The sequence below is a fragment of the Helianthus annuus genome, chromosome 16 (assembly GCF_002127325.2).
Source record: "Helianthus annuus cultivar XRQ/B chromosome 16, HanXRQr2.0-SUNRISE, whole genome shotgun sequence".
Taxonomy (NCBI): domain Eukaryota; kingdom Viridiplantae; phylum Streptophyta; class Magnoliopsida; order Asterales; family Asteraceae; genus Helianthus; species Helianthus annuus.
Window position 1 is genome coordinate 181,248,806 of NC_035448.2, and position 14,263 is coordinate 181,263,068.

Sequence of the window (14,263 nt, forward strand, 5' to 3'; positions counted from 1 at the left end):
ATGATTTATATACCTAAATAAGTTTATAATCTACATAAGTTTATAATTAACAAATTCAAAAAATTAATGCAAGTCTAGAAAAATTATATACCTAAATAAGTTTATAATCTACATAAGTTTATAATTAACAAATTCAAAAAATTAATGCAAGTCTAGAAAAAATTATATACCTAAATAAGTTTATAATTAACAAATTCAAAAAACTTGATTTTGGACTGATCTAGCAACTTGAATCAAACCTCAGGGACGAATTTAGCAGTTTTACCCATTCATTAACGGAAGTTCTAACGGTGTTAATTTATTGGACTGAAATAGCAACAGAAACTAGGCTCAGGGACTGTTTTAGCAAAAAAAGTTGATTTTGGACTGATCTAGCAATTTAAGTCAAACCTCAGGGATGATTTTAGCAGTTTACTCAAATATATGTAAGAAATAAAAATATATGTAATTTCTATAAAATATTTTATATATATACACATATAGTATTTGAATTAGAATATATTAGGGCCAAATCGAATAGGATATCACTAATTCATATTCAGTTTTAAAACCAAATTCAAAGTTTGATTCAAATACTAACCTGATTTGAATATTCGAAACGAAATTTAAATTCGGCTCAATTCAATATCAAAATATTCAAGTTGATTCGAACCAATTTCATACGAGGCTCAAGCAATGAGCTTTTTGAACAACCTTAGGCTGCTAATACACACACCTTCTAATCCTATCCTGGTATCTACAACTTTGTCCAGCATATAACTTTACTCTACCTTAAAAGAAGGAAGCACAACTTTCCTTGGCACCTTTATATACACCCTAGGCTGCAAACCCTTTGGTTCATGCACCAAAGTAGTGTGCGTACCATCCCATGGAAATAGCAATTACAATGGCCACCCGTTCCTAAAAGGGCATTATAAAGTTGCAAATTATGAATCACAACCACCTTCTAATATTGGCAGTTATTAGAGATCAGGATTATACAATCACAAATGGATATTAGAGAACATGCATAGAACCATTCCAACTGAAGATGAGCCTTCTTATATTAGTCTAAACAACAACAACAACGAAAATTAATTCACCACACTACTGGTCAGAATTAAACAAAGCAAAATGACAAAATGAAAAATTATAATCACTACCACAAGTCTCTTAGTTGCTACTCTCATAAACTTATATGTCTCTTTCCCTTTATTGCATATTTGCATGAACCATCATGTTTCACGCCTGAAATGCATAATCAGTAAGCTTAGCAGCACCTACACAGGGTTCATAACTGTTAAAACACATTTAATATATAGTTCCAATGTGAGTTTCATTAAATCAAAAAAATAATAATTCATATAGTGCATCCAAATCTTTGTACACAGAAGCAGAACCAGGGGGCAAAAGGTTCGCTAACCCATGTCACCAGAAAATGTTTGATTTTTATATATAAAATCTGGAGTAAATTGCCAAAATCGTCCCTATGGTTTAGGCATGTTTGTCAGTTTCATCCAAAATGACTTTTTTGTGCCAAACAGCCCTTCACATTTGACATTTTTTGTCATTTTCATCCAAACCATTAATTTATTTTACTTTTTATGTTAAGTTTAAGGATATTTGGATAAAACTGAAAAATATAAAACCTCATAGACGATTTTGGCAATGTACTCAAACTCTTTTTAATTTCTTTTATTTAATTAATTTTGTCACATATATATAAAACACAGAATATATATGCGGTTTTTATAAAAAAAAAAAATTAATAGTATTGTCACATATTTTTTATAAACTTTCATTCAAACCACTAACCCAGTTTATTTTTTCTGTTAACGTGAATGATGTTTTAAATTTTATAAATTAAGACAGAAACTAATGTCCAGTTTTTTATATAGATCAGTTTTATTAAGAGAAAACGATATATAAAATAAATATCAATGGTGCAGCACATAAAAATCGATTACAACTTTTAGTATTTAATCAAGTGTAGAGATAGAAAAAAAATTGTAAAACTTTACATATTTTTAAATGTGTTGAGCACCTAAGAAATATGTTGGAAGAAATAAAATATTTATCTAATTAAGATTATGAGGGTAACTAACTAATATTTATTCCGAGTGGTTTAGTAAAGCAACTTTTTGTTCATGGCATTATACATACTATTTGGTGGGTAATTTTAAGCTTTGGTAACGATACGTTGTTTGATAGGGGGGGGGGGGCAGTGGCTTCTGATTTTTGTTAGGAGTGAATTTAAAAGAATAGAAGATGAATTACAAACTTGGTACATATGATAAGATTTGTTTATTTGACCTTTTCCTATAAGGTCATTAGCATTTTAGTTTTATAAAATTTATAGGTTGAAGAAGATTTTACTTTTATAAAACTGATGTATAAAAAAAATGGAAATTAGTTTTTGTCTTACTTTATAAAATTTAAAAGATCATTCATCTTAATAGAAGAAAATAACTGAGTTAGTGGTTAGATGAAAATTTATAAAAATTATGTGACAACACTATTAGTTTTTTTATAAGAACTGCATGTATATTCTGTTTTATATATATGTGACAAAATTAATTAAATAAAAAAATTAAAAAGAACCTAAGTAAATTGTCAGAATCGTCCATGAGATTTATATTTGCCAGTTTCATCCAAATATCCTTCAACTTAACAGAAAAGTAAACTAAGTTAGTGGTTTGGACGAAAATGACAAAAAATGACAAAGGTGAAGGGCTATTTGGAACAAAAAGGTAATTTTCGATTAAACTAGCAAACAGACCTAAACTTCAGGGACGATTGTGGCAATTTACTCTAAAATCTGAGTTTTTATAAAGAAAACATGAGTTGAACCCCTCTGACAGTGAAGAGAACCTTATAATGACCTACTACCAAAAAGTTATGTTTCCGCAACTACACATATGTTATTGAAGAACATAAGATATGAAAATCATACCTGAAACCATAAAGCAGAATCACACACCAGCAACAGATGCAATGAACTGAAAGCTAACCGGGGAGTGAAACGATTCCAGTTCATAGAGCTTACGGAGAGTCTTTAACGCGATCTTGTATTGTACTATCTTTCCATATATCTCCATCACAAGGAACGAATCCTCTTCTCTCTTCCCGATCATAATACATCGAACATGGTTCGAACAAAGGCACCTTAGTCCCTTCCTCCAGGTTTTGGGCAAAAGCATCATAAACTCCACAAGATTTACAATGTACTTCACCGACCACCCAGAATCCCCTTCCCTCATCTCGTAAATACTCATCCGTTGCAAATCAATACAAAGAAGAAGCAAACAACCGTGAGACTCGAACAACCTTTGATCGCAATGCACCTCCTTACCATCCAATATTTTAGGTGTATTTATGCTTGTTAAACACTTATGCTCAACATCTAACCTGCAATGCAAAGCCCTATTCGCATTATGGAGCCAATGAATGGCATCATTCCAATATATTCCTTGGTGGAAACCTCTAAAACGTTGAAGCGGAAATTGATCCTTACAAATCTTCCACTCGCATGTTTCTGAAGAATATGTTCCTATTTGAACTGAACCACTTACTACTCCAGCATACACTATTTTGTAATGAGATGATTTAGAAGGATCAAAAGCCATTTTAAAACTACCCATAACACGACACTCTGGAATCACTTCAACCGCTTTAAACCGATATATCGATGGATTGTATACGTACAACTTATCAGGCCTTACACGGCAAAGAAGCAAACCATTGCAAGAGTGCAAAATCTCAGCTTTATGTGAGTCAAATTTAAGAGTGAAGGTGGTGGGTAATGGAGATCTGTTGGCGGGAATAATGTTATACAACTGGACGAAATCATATTCAGAGAAACTTTGTCGCGGTAGAAAGAGACCAAACGGGGAATGGCGGAGAGTGAAATTAGGGTTTGTAATAATGGATAACCAGCGTTTGGATACGGATTTGAAGACGTGAAGTGAGACAACTGGTAAACGGAGTAAGATTTCGATCAAGAGGTCATGGTTGGATAGGACAACATGTGTGGATGGAGCTTCTTCAGATGAATCTTCGGCAGTCGTTTTCATGGTGATGGTAGAACCCTAACAATGAAAAGTCAAAACCCTAGCCTTGTGGTTTTGGGAAGTCAAAAGTATTCATCACAAAATGCACGATCTCGTTTCAAAAAAAAAAAAAAAAAAAAAAAAAAAAAAAAAAAAAAAAAAAACAAAATGCACGATCTCATTTCGTAGCGAATTTGGAGTGTTTGGGTAAATGCTTATTAGAATTTCAAATCCTTAAGGTGGAAGTCAAAAGTATTCATCACAAAATGCACGATTTCGTAGCGAATTTGGAGTGTTTGGGTAAATGCTTATTAGAATTTCAAATCCTTAAAGGTGGAACTCATGTTTATTAGAATTTCAAATCCTCGATAAGGGGAGGAGGGTTGGTTCAATAGTGATAGTTTCTATCACTTCCACTATCCAATCAAATCATGGCATGTCATCACCCAATATTCTATCACTAGTGATATAAATGTAGGCGGGGTAGTATCACTAGTGATGGAATTCTATCACTCCTAAATTTTTTTTATTTTTTATTTTAATATTAAAACAATAAATCAATGTCTGAATATTTAGTGGATTTGAGGGGCTATTTTTGCACTTTTCATCTTCAAAAGGAATCTTTGTCTGAATATCACTAAATTTGAGGGGCTATTCAATTGCAAAACGACAAAAGGATTTGAGGGGCTATTCAATTCAACGCGTTATATAAAGCACGCGTTATACTTTTCCACGCGTTATGGGGGCACCGGCGGCGGTGTTCCGTGATGGTTCAACGAGTGATGGGGTGGTATAACGGACCACCCCGTGTGGCCTAAGGTGGAACTCATATTAGAATTTCAAATCTTCAATAAGGTGGAACTCATATAAACAAGTTTATATTTTTCGAAAAAAAAAAAAAAAAACTCGTAGAGAAAGGAGCCCAGATGATGCGGTTAGAAAATATAGACACTGCGAGGTATGTGGTTCAGTCTATTCGGTTGCTATACTTATCCGGAACCAAAATTTAAGTTACCGGTTATTCTATTTTATTAACAACCAGTTTTTGTTTAATCAATTCGGTTTATTCGGTTAGATTGACGGTTATCGATTCGGTTCGATTAAATTTGGTTAATAGCCAAAACTTAATCTGAGCTAAAGTTTTGTTTAAAAATACACAAAATTGAGGTATGAATACGTGAAATTGATGTATAAATACATAAAGTGAAGGTGTAAAATTATGAAATACATGAACAACAGATATAAAAGCTATAAATATATGCTTCGGTTAGTTTTGGTTAAATGAGGGTACAATTTTGGTTTACAGTTAATAGGTTTTTTGGTTAATTCAGTTTTTTGGTTGATTTTGGTTAGGTTTCATTTGTTTTCTGTTTTATTTCGGTTAACGATATGCTCATCCCAAACACTGTTAGTCAGGTAACATATGAATTTATTAAATTAAAAAAAAACTATAACCATACTATACTCAAATTAAAGAATGCGGGGTAGTCACAATTAACGGTGCAAACGTCAAAATTGGTGACTTGACTATTATGGACCAAGAACGTTATATCTATTTCCTTACGTAGAATTTTTTTTTGTTACCGGTGTTCGTAAATGTTCGAAAGCGTTTTGTTAGTTTTCATATTCTCGCATTTGGTAACGACTGAAGGAACCTGGAAAGCCAAGACCGGTCCTAACGAGTTCACAGAGTCGAAGAGTTATGCCTATGAAGAAAGTTTTTGGATTAGGTGTTAGCAGAACTTTGGGGAGATACAAGTCGGATCCTACGCGGCAGGGGACTTTCTTTATCAACTAGAATTTGTAAAGAAGAAAGCAGCTTTCGTGATCTATCGAAAACCCGAGAAAATTTGAAAAAATCCGCTTTGTGGAGGGAATTTGTTCAGTAAAGTAAAGGACAATTCTACTTCGAGGAGGGAATTTGTTAAGGTTTAGAGAATTCACCAAAGAAATAGGGGGGATAAAAAATTTCATATGTTCGGAGTTTCTTCGGTAAATTTCTAAACGCAATCACAGGTGGTAGAGTTCATGATTTTCTGATGATACCAAAGGGTCTACGTGGAATGTTTTGCACAAACATATAATATATTTGAGGATTTTAATTAATTCTTCAGCCAGCGTGGAGGGTTTGCACGAAAACATGCAGGTATCTAAAGTCGACATTAGTTTCAAAACGTTGTTCACTGAAGACCTAGAGAATCTTTATGAGAGCTGATAGTTCAAGGCTGGCAAATGTAGATCTCGACTCTATCATATGCCGGTTAGGTTTTTGGATAGAGAGGATCAAAGCAATGACACCTTACGGAAGGAGATTGCTGAAATTTAACGCGGATGAAGTTATAGTTGAGGGGGAATTTGCAGGATTCGATTTTGGATTTGATGTTTCTTTAGGATTTTATAGGCATCTGGGTGTAATTCAATTCGTTTAGTTTGCAAACGATGTACTTGGTCAAGATGACATCCTGAGTACTGATGCTGAAGATCCGTAGTGCATTACGTAGTCGACTTCACAAAGGCGAGAGAATGAGATCTGGATGTAGTTCAACTAAGCGTGCTGGTTGAGCTTGCAAATGATATAATTGGTCTAGCTGACTTCCTGAGTATTGATGTTGATGATCAAAGTGTATTACTTGGTCGATTCCACAAATATGGTTTACAGAAGATAGTTCACCAGAAAACTTTACCAATGTAGTTTGCTTTGAAATGGAATAGAGTTGTTATGACAAGGTCAAGACTTGATGAAGATTGTTGAAGATGGAACCTTTATCAAATGCCGGTTGTTGTAGTATCGGAAGATCAACGGGAGATCGGTCAATGTTTCCTTGCGAGGACATTGCACAACACTCAACACGAATATTATTACTTTGATGGGCAAATCTGACACAAGACTCTGCATATCTGGATTTTCGGTTAAGGGGAGGATCTGTTAACACAGAGAAGCTGACATAAACAGATACTTGGCTAAAGATCAATTGCAGTTGCATTTTCAGCATTCGACAGCAACGGACAAGGAGGAATTTGTTGGTGTAGTTTTTGTGTCTGGTGTTGTTCGAATAGATTAGATTACATTTTATGCTGATTATGTAATAATTTGTAAACAGTCAAACGAATGTGTTTAGATCCATTCATTTGAAGTGATCAAACGAAAGGGTTACTCGTTTGATCGAGGGAAAATGACTGAGAAGTCGAAAAGTCGAACCAGAGCTGTCACATCACTGTTTGTGATGTGACAGGTGCTATTTATAGGATTCCAAAAGAGGAAAAGCGGCGCAGTGTCAGATCGGATGGCAACCCGATCGGATGGCCATCCGATCGGATGGTCATCCGTACGGATGACCATTCGATCGAATTGTCATCCGATCGAAGGGTTGCCGCGAGTTGGGTTTCGATGTTTCGTTTTGTGCGTTGAGCGTTGCGATGGGTTTAAGCGAGTGTCGATTATGCGATGCGATAGATTTAGATACTAGTCACACAAATAATATAACTAACATATAATTAACCTTATGCTTAGCGTTTGTGATTAGATTGCGTTGCGATAGAGTTGCGATTGCGTTTTGATTAATCACCACAAACATAACATAAACATGCACAAGTAACATATAAATAGCACACACACGTAAAACAATATGTAGAATCTATAATTCAAGTTGCGAATGCGATTGCGATGCGATTAGCGATAAATTAGATTAGCAATTAACACCGATTAAACCTCGATTATTATAGATACTCCACATAATACAACTAAAGTATACAAATTAAAAGATTCGATTACAAGTCAAAGAGTACAATCAGCAATTAAGCAAGGAGTGACAGATCGCAATTAGCAATCTTTTCTTCCTTTAACTTTGACTTGTACTTTGACTTCGAAAACGCGGGGTGTTACAGCCTCCCGTAGTTTAGGGAATTTCGTCCCGAAATTAAGGCGTAGGCGTAACAAACAACTGTGGATACTTCTCCTTCATGTCACTTTCGAGTTCCTAGGTGAACTCTGCGTCGCGTTTGCCTTCCCAGCGAACCTTCACCAAATGGAATGCGTGAGCGCCTGAGCTTCTTGGTTTCTCGGTCCATGATCTCGACAGGCTTTTCCACGAAGTGTAATGTTTCGTCCACTTGTAAATCCTCAAGTGGCACTTGTAAATCCTGCTTGGCCAAACACTTTTTGAGGTTCGAAACATGGAAAGTCGGGTGGACGTTGCTAAGTTCCTCCGGTAGTTCGAGTCTGTAGGCCACTTTGCCAATCCTTTCCAGAATTTTAAGTGGTCCAACATATCGAGGTGCGAGCTTTCCTTTCTTGCCGAATCTTATAACACCCTTCCAAGATGAAACCTTTAGGAGTACGTGATCGCCAACATCAAATTCAAAGGGCATGCGACGTCTATCGGCGTAACTTTTCTGACGACTCTGAGCTTTCAGCAGATTGTCTCGAATTTGGAGGATGTTGTCAGTCGTTTCTTGCAACAGCTCAGGACCGGTAATTTGCGCATCTCCGATCTCGTGCCATACAATAGGCGATCGACACTTTCTTCCGTATAATTGTAACACCCTGTGTTTTCGAATGTCAAAGTCAAAGTCAAAGTCCAAGTCAACCTTGACTTCTTTGACTGTAATTAGTCTATTTTATGTTTTACTTGTATTATATGGAGTAAGTGTTGTTAACCAGAATGAATCGAAATAATCAAATGTTTAATCGACGCGAACCGATTTACGACTGTGAATAGTAGGAAGTAACAATGCGATAAAGTTAACTAATCAGTAATCAAACCGATCTAACCATCATCGAACTCGAATCTCGAATTACGCGAACTTTGGTTGTTGTTATACGTGTGTGTGTGTGCCTTATGTGTTACCTGTGCGTGTTACTTTATGCTTTGTGTGGTAATCAATCGAATTAATCGAAACTTGAATCGAAATTCGGAACTCAAATCGAATGCAATCGAAATCGAATTATGACGAATGGTAACGTAAGGATAGGGTGAAATATAGATGATTGTATGTTAGATATAGTAGTTGGGACTGAAAGTAATTTGAACAGGAAACTCTATCGTACTTGTATCGTCTTCAATCGAAATCGAAATATCGAAAATCGTCGCGCCGAACACTCTAACCAGGCTGTGGATCGATCAGGCTGTCAGCCGATCGAACAGCCCAGCCGATCGGACAGACTGTCCGATCGAGCAGGTTGTCCGATCGGGAAGCCTGGCCGATCGGCCAGCCCTTTCCTCTTTTGGAGCCTATAAATAGAGCTATCATTGTCATTCTTTCCATTTTTGGAAACTCTCTGACCGACCAGCTCGTGCTCCTCACCTTTTCTCAGATTTCTTCCAATTTCGGTAAGTTTTCATCCTAAATCTTGTACCTTCTTGATCAAAACATGCTCTTACACCTTTCTATCTTTCAAATCTTGATTTCTAACCGTGAAATCACCAAGATCTAAGCATTCTTGGATGATGTCATCATGGTGTTCTTCAAGAACATCATGTTTTGGCCTCAATCCACCATGAATAGCTCGGATCTAACCGATTTCCACATAAACAAGCTAAGATCTATCAAAGATCTAAACATTTACATGATGTGAAGGATTGAAAGAAGGATTTCCAACTTTCTTTCAACTCTTTTACACGCAATGCCTTCAAACCGGTAGAAACGGAGCTTGAGCCAACTCACTAATCATTCTAATGATTGTGTGGTTCAAGATTCGGGTTCTATCTACGAGGTTCACCAACTTCGGGTTAAACGTTAAACCGCCGTTCCGAACCGTTCACTGGCCGGATTTGGGTGATTCCTGTCCGAGCAGGGGAAACAAGTAAGAACGAAGGTTCCATGGTTTAGCTTGTTGTCAAACTACCTCAATATAACGTCAAATCAACAGAACAGCCAAGTGTTAGACGAACAGGCCGACCAGGTCAGGATGCTGACCGAACGGTTAGGCTGTTCGAACGAACAGCCCAACCGATCGGACATGTCAGCCGATCGACCAGGCCAGCCGATCGGCTAGCATGTGGTCCCACAACTTTGACAATTTCATGAAGTATAGTATTGAACGAGGTGATGATCGATCGAACGAGCTGTTTGATAACATTACTCATCGGATCATGAGATACTAGGCTTCAACCCTTAATCGATTTTCAATTCGTTCGACGTATTGGAATGCCACCCGATCGATCATGCTGTTCGATCGAGTGACATCCTGTTGAGGACTACTACTGAAGTTCCTAATCGATCGGTTAAGCCGGCCGATCGAACAGACCGTTCGATCGATCGACCTGAAAGGTAAGAACATTTCAGTGTTCTCAAATACTACAACGAAAACTTCAAAAGGTCAAACCATCATACACAAGCACATCCTACTCAAAGGAAGAAACAATCCACTCGAACAGTCCAGCCGATCGAGCCTACCGGCCGATCGAACAGATTGTCCGAACGAACCTTCCAGCCGAACGAACAACCCGTCCGATCGAACCTGCTGTTCGATCGACCAGGCTATTCGACCCACTTACACTTGTTTCCATTCTTCGTGCATTCATCGTTATGCTATCGAACTGTTCAGGCTAACCCTACTCTCAAGCGCTCCCTTCAATCCATCAATCAATCAATCGCTGTGAGTATACTCGATCCCTTTTTGCTTTTAGCACTTTTGGGTGTTACATACGTTACTTATATCAAAACACAAACGATCACACTACTCAAGTTATTTGAACGCTAACCAATATGCATGTATTACGTGACTAAATGAATGCTTGTTGATTGTGTTTACACGTGGAATGTTGTCTACCTGCCTTAACGACGTAGTACTATAGTTTGGACTCAGCACCCGTTCACACGGGGGTTGTTAAGGACAATTACTTGCATGGATTACGGTGGTAATCATGTATTGCGAACTGTCTCGGATAGTCAACCCGAAGTCATTGGTATCGATAGATCCATGTCGATAATTAACATGCTTCGTTTTCCTCTGTGTACGTGCTGGTTATGCGTAAACTATTCGAACTCTATATGCTACTATCAAACTTGTATGCTCACCTTTACATTATATGTATTGACTTTATTTTAACGTATGTGACAGGTATTTAAGATGTTTGCTTGCTAGGAAAGCGAGGCTAGAATAAAGCTCTAGAGGCCCCCAACAAATAGTTGTCTGTCAGGAAAAAGCAACTAGAGCATAGTTGTCTGTAGATCTTGTCAGGCTGGGTCTTTAGGAGCATTTGAACAATATTTATTTGTTTTATTTAAATCTGAGTTGTCGGAACAGAATATTTGACTGGTTGTTATCTGTAATAATTTGTTTGTTGTTTGGGACACGGTATGGGACGTGTTATTAAAACTAAATAGTGATGATAATTGTTATGGAAACTTCTGGACAATCTGTTTCGCTCAGTGCCATGCCCCGATGATTCCGCCATCGGTTGGGGTGTGACAATAATGCCTCAAATGGTGCCATTTGGATGCTAGAGTGATAACTGTTATTGTACGAGAATTCGACCAAAGGTAAGTGTGCGTCCCAATTACCACCGAAATATATGACACATGAGCGAAGCATGTCTTCAAGGGTACGAATTGTTCTTTCAGTCTGACCGTCGGTTTGGGGATGGAAAGCGGTACTTAGATTAAGAGTAGTACCCAGAGCAGATTGAAATGTTTCCCAAAGACGCGAGGTAAACCGACCATCGCGGTCAGAGATGATATCACGAGGCGTCCCGTGTCGACAGATGATTTCGTCGGTGTAAATCCGGGCTAATTTTTCTACCTTGAAGTCTTCTCGTATTGGCAGAAAATGAGCAGATTAAGTCAAATGATTAACGATAACCCAGATGCTATCATGACCTGAAAGCGTGCACGGAAGTTTCGTTATGAAGTCCATAGCTATACTCTTCCATTTCCACATAGGGATCCCGGGTTGCACGAGTAAGCCAGAGTGTCTTTGTTGTTCGGCCTTGACTTTGGAACAAGTTAGGCACTTCGAAACATAGATAGCGATATCCTTTTTCATTCCAGGCCCCAATACCGTTGACGAAGGTCATGGTACATCTTGTCGGCACCAGGATGAATGGAATATCGAGATTTGTGGGCTTCGTCCAGCAGAATTTGTCGTATGTTGGTGCGCTTGGGAATCCAAATTCGGTCTAGATAATGGAATATACCATTCGATTTATTCGCTAGTTGATCGCCATTATTGATGATTCTTTCTTTCTTCAAGGTGCATTCGGTAAAACAAGCATGTTGAGCGTCGCGGATAAGAGCTTCGAGATTATGCTGGGCTTGGATATTATGAATGCTATTCAAGTAGCTTCGTCGACTTAGAGAATCGGCAATGACATTTTCTTTGCCAGGATGATAACGGATCTCATAGTCGTAATCATTAAGAAGTTCAACCCATCGGCGTTGGCGCATATTCAGTTCCTTTTGACTCAAGATGTATTGCAGGCTCTTATGGTCGGTGAAGACCATACACTTGGTACCATAAAGGTAGTGTCGCCAGATCTTTAATGCAAAAACAATTGCACCAAGCTCGAGATCATGGGTTGTATAGTTCTTCTCGTGAATATTGAGTTGTCGAGATGCGTAAGCGATAACCTTGTCACGTTGCATGAGAACACAACCGAGACCGAGGTTCAAGGCATCGCAATAGACAACGAAGTCATTGATTCCGTTGGGTAAAGCGAGAACGGGTGCATTGCAGAGCATATGCTTTAGGGTTTGAAAGGCAGTCTCTTGTTCAGTTCCCCAAACAAAAGGCTTGTCTTTATGTGTCAAGGAAGTAAGCGGAACGGCGATTTTTGAGAAGTCAGCGATGAATCAACGGTAATATCCCGCAAATCCGAGGAACGAACGAACTTCGGATGGTGATTTTTGAGTAACCCAACTCCTAACAGCTTCGATCTTCGCGGGGTCGATGTGTATACCTTGGATATTGACGATGTGACCGAGGAATTGAACCTCGTCTAGCTAGAATTCACACTTGGAGAACTTGGCATAGAGTCGATTCCTTTGAAGTAGCTCGACAACCAAACGTAGATGCTGCGCGTGTTCGACTTTCGACTTCGAATAGATAAGGATGTCGTCGATGAATACGATGACGAAACGGTCAAGAAATGGTTTGCACACACGGTTCATCAAATCCGTGAAAACCACAGGTGCATTGGTTAAACCAAAGGGCACTACGACAAATTCATAATAGCCGTATCTAGGGCTGTAAACGAACCGAACGAACACGAACAAGACCTTGTTCGTGTTCGTTTGTTAAGAAATATATGTGTTCGCGAACTGTTCACGAACACTTATCGAACGAGATTTTGTGTTCGTGTTTGTTTGTTAAGGAAATGAATTTGTTTGTGTTCGTTTGTGTTTGTTTATTAATTTTAGGCAACGAACAAAAATGAACATTGACGAACACAAATGAGCGCAAAATAATGTTTATGAACACAAATGGAAACAAATGAACACAAACAATCGTTCATGAACAGAATATATAATACACTCACACTTATTAGATATTTAATTTGTCGGAATTTTGAAATATTTAAATAAATATAAAAACAAAAAACACTATTGTACTATCGAACACAAACGAACACGTTACCGAACGTTCACGAACATAAACGAACGAACACGACCTCTGTTCATGTTTGTTCCTTTAACTAAACGAACGAAATTTCTTGTTCGTGTTTGTTTGTTTAATAAACAAACGAACACAAACGAACTTCTCGCCAAACAGTTCACGAACTGTTTGCCGAACGTTTGGTTCGTTTGCAGCCCTAGCCGTATCGGGTTCAGAAAGCGGTTTTCGGTATATCTTCCTCCTGGATTCGTAACTGGTGATAGCCTGAGCGTAAATCAATCTTCGAGAAACACGTTGTGCCTTGCAATTGGTCAAACAAATCATCGATTCGAGGCAGGGGATAGCGATTCTTGATAGTCAGCTTATTCAATTCCCTATAATCGATGCACATCCGGAACGACCCGTCCTTCTTTTTAACGAAAAGAACTGGTGCGCCCCAACGAGAGGTGCTAGGGAGAATTAAGCCTTTGTCAAGTAATTCCTGGAGTTGACTCGAGAGTTCACGCATCTCGGACGGGGCAAGACGATAAGGAGATTTAGCAACAGGATTTGCTCCAGGAATGAGATCAATAAGGAAGTCGATATCACGACTCGAAGGTAAACCAGGTAAATCATCAGGGAAGACGTTAGGAAAATCACGAACCACAGGTACCTTATCTATTGCCTTGACTTCCTTTTT

At 38.0% G+C, this 14,263-nt stretch overlaps 1 protein-coding gene across 1 annotated transcript; it reads right to left on the bottom strand.

Moving 5' to 3' along the window:
* Positions 1–1,202: 1,202 nt before the first annotated feature.
* LOC110918101 (F-box protein At5g07610) lies at positions 1,203–4,115 on the bottom strand. Its single transcript, XM_022162479.2, has 2 exons — positions 2,933–4,115; positions 1,203–1,259 (listed from the first exon to the last, which is right to left on the bottom strand). The coding sequence occupies exon 1, from the start codon at positions 4,050–4,052 to the stop codon at positions 2,952–2,954; it is 1,101 nt and encodes a 366-aa protein (XP_022018171.1). The 5' UTR covers positions 4,053–4,115; the 3' UTR covers positions 1,203–1,259; positions 2,933–2,951.
* Between the last annotated feature and the right edge of the window lie 10,148 nt (positions 4,116–14,263).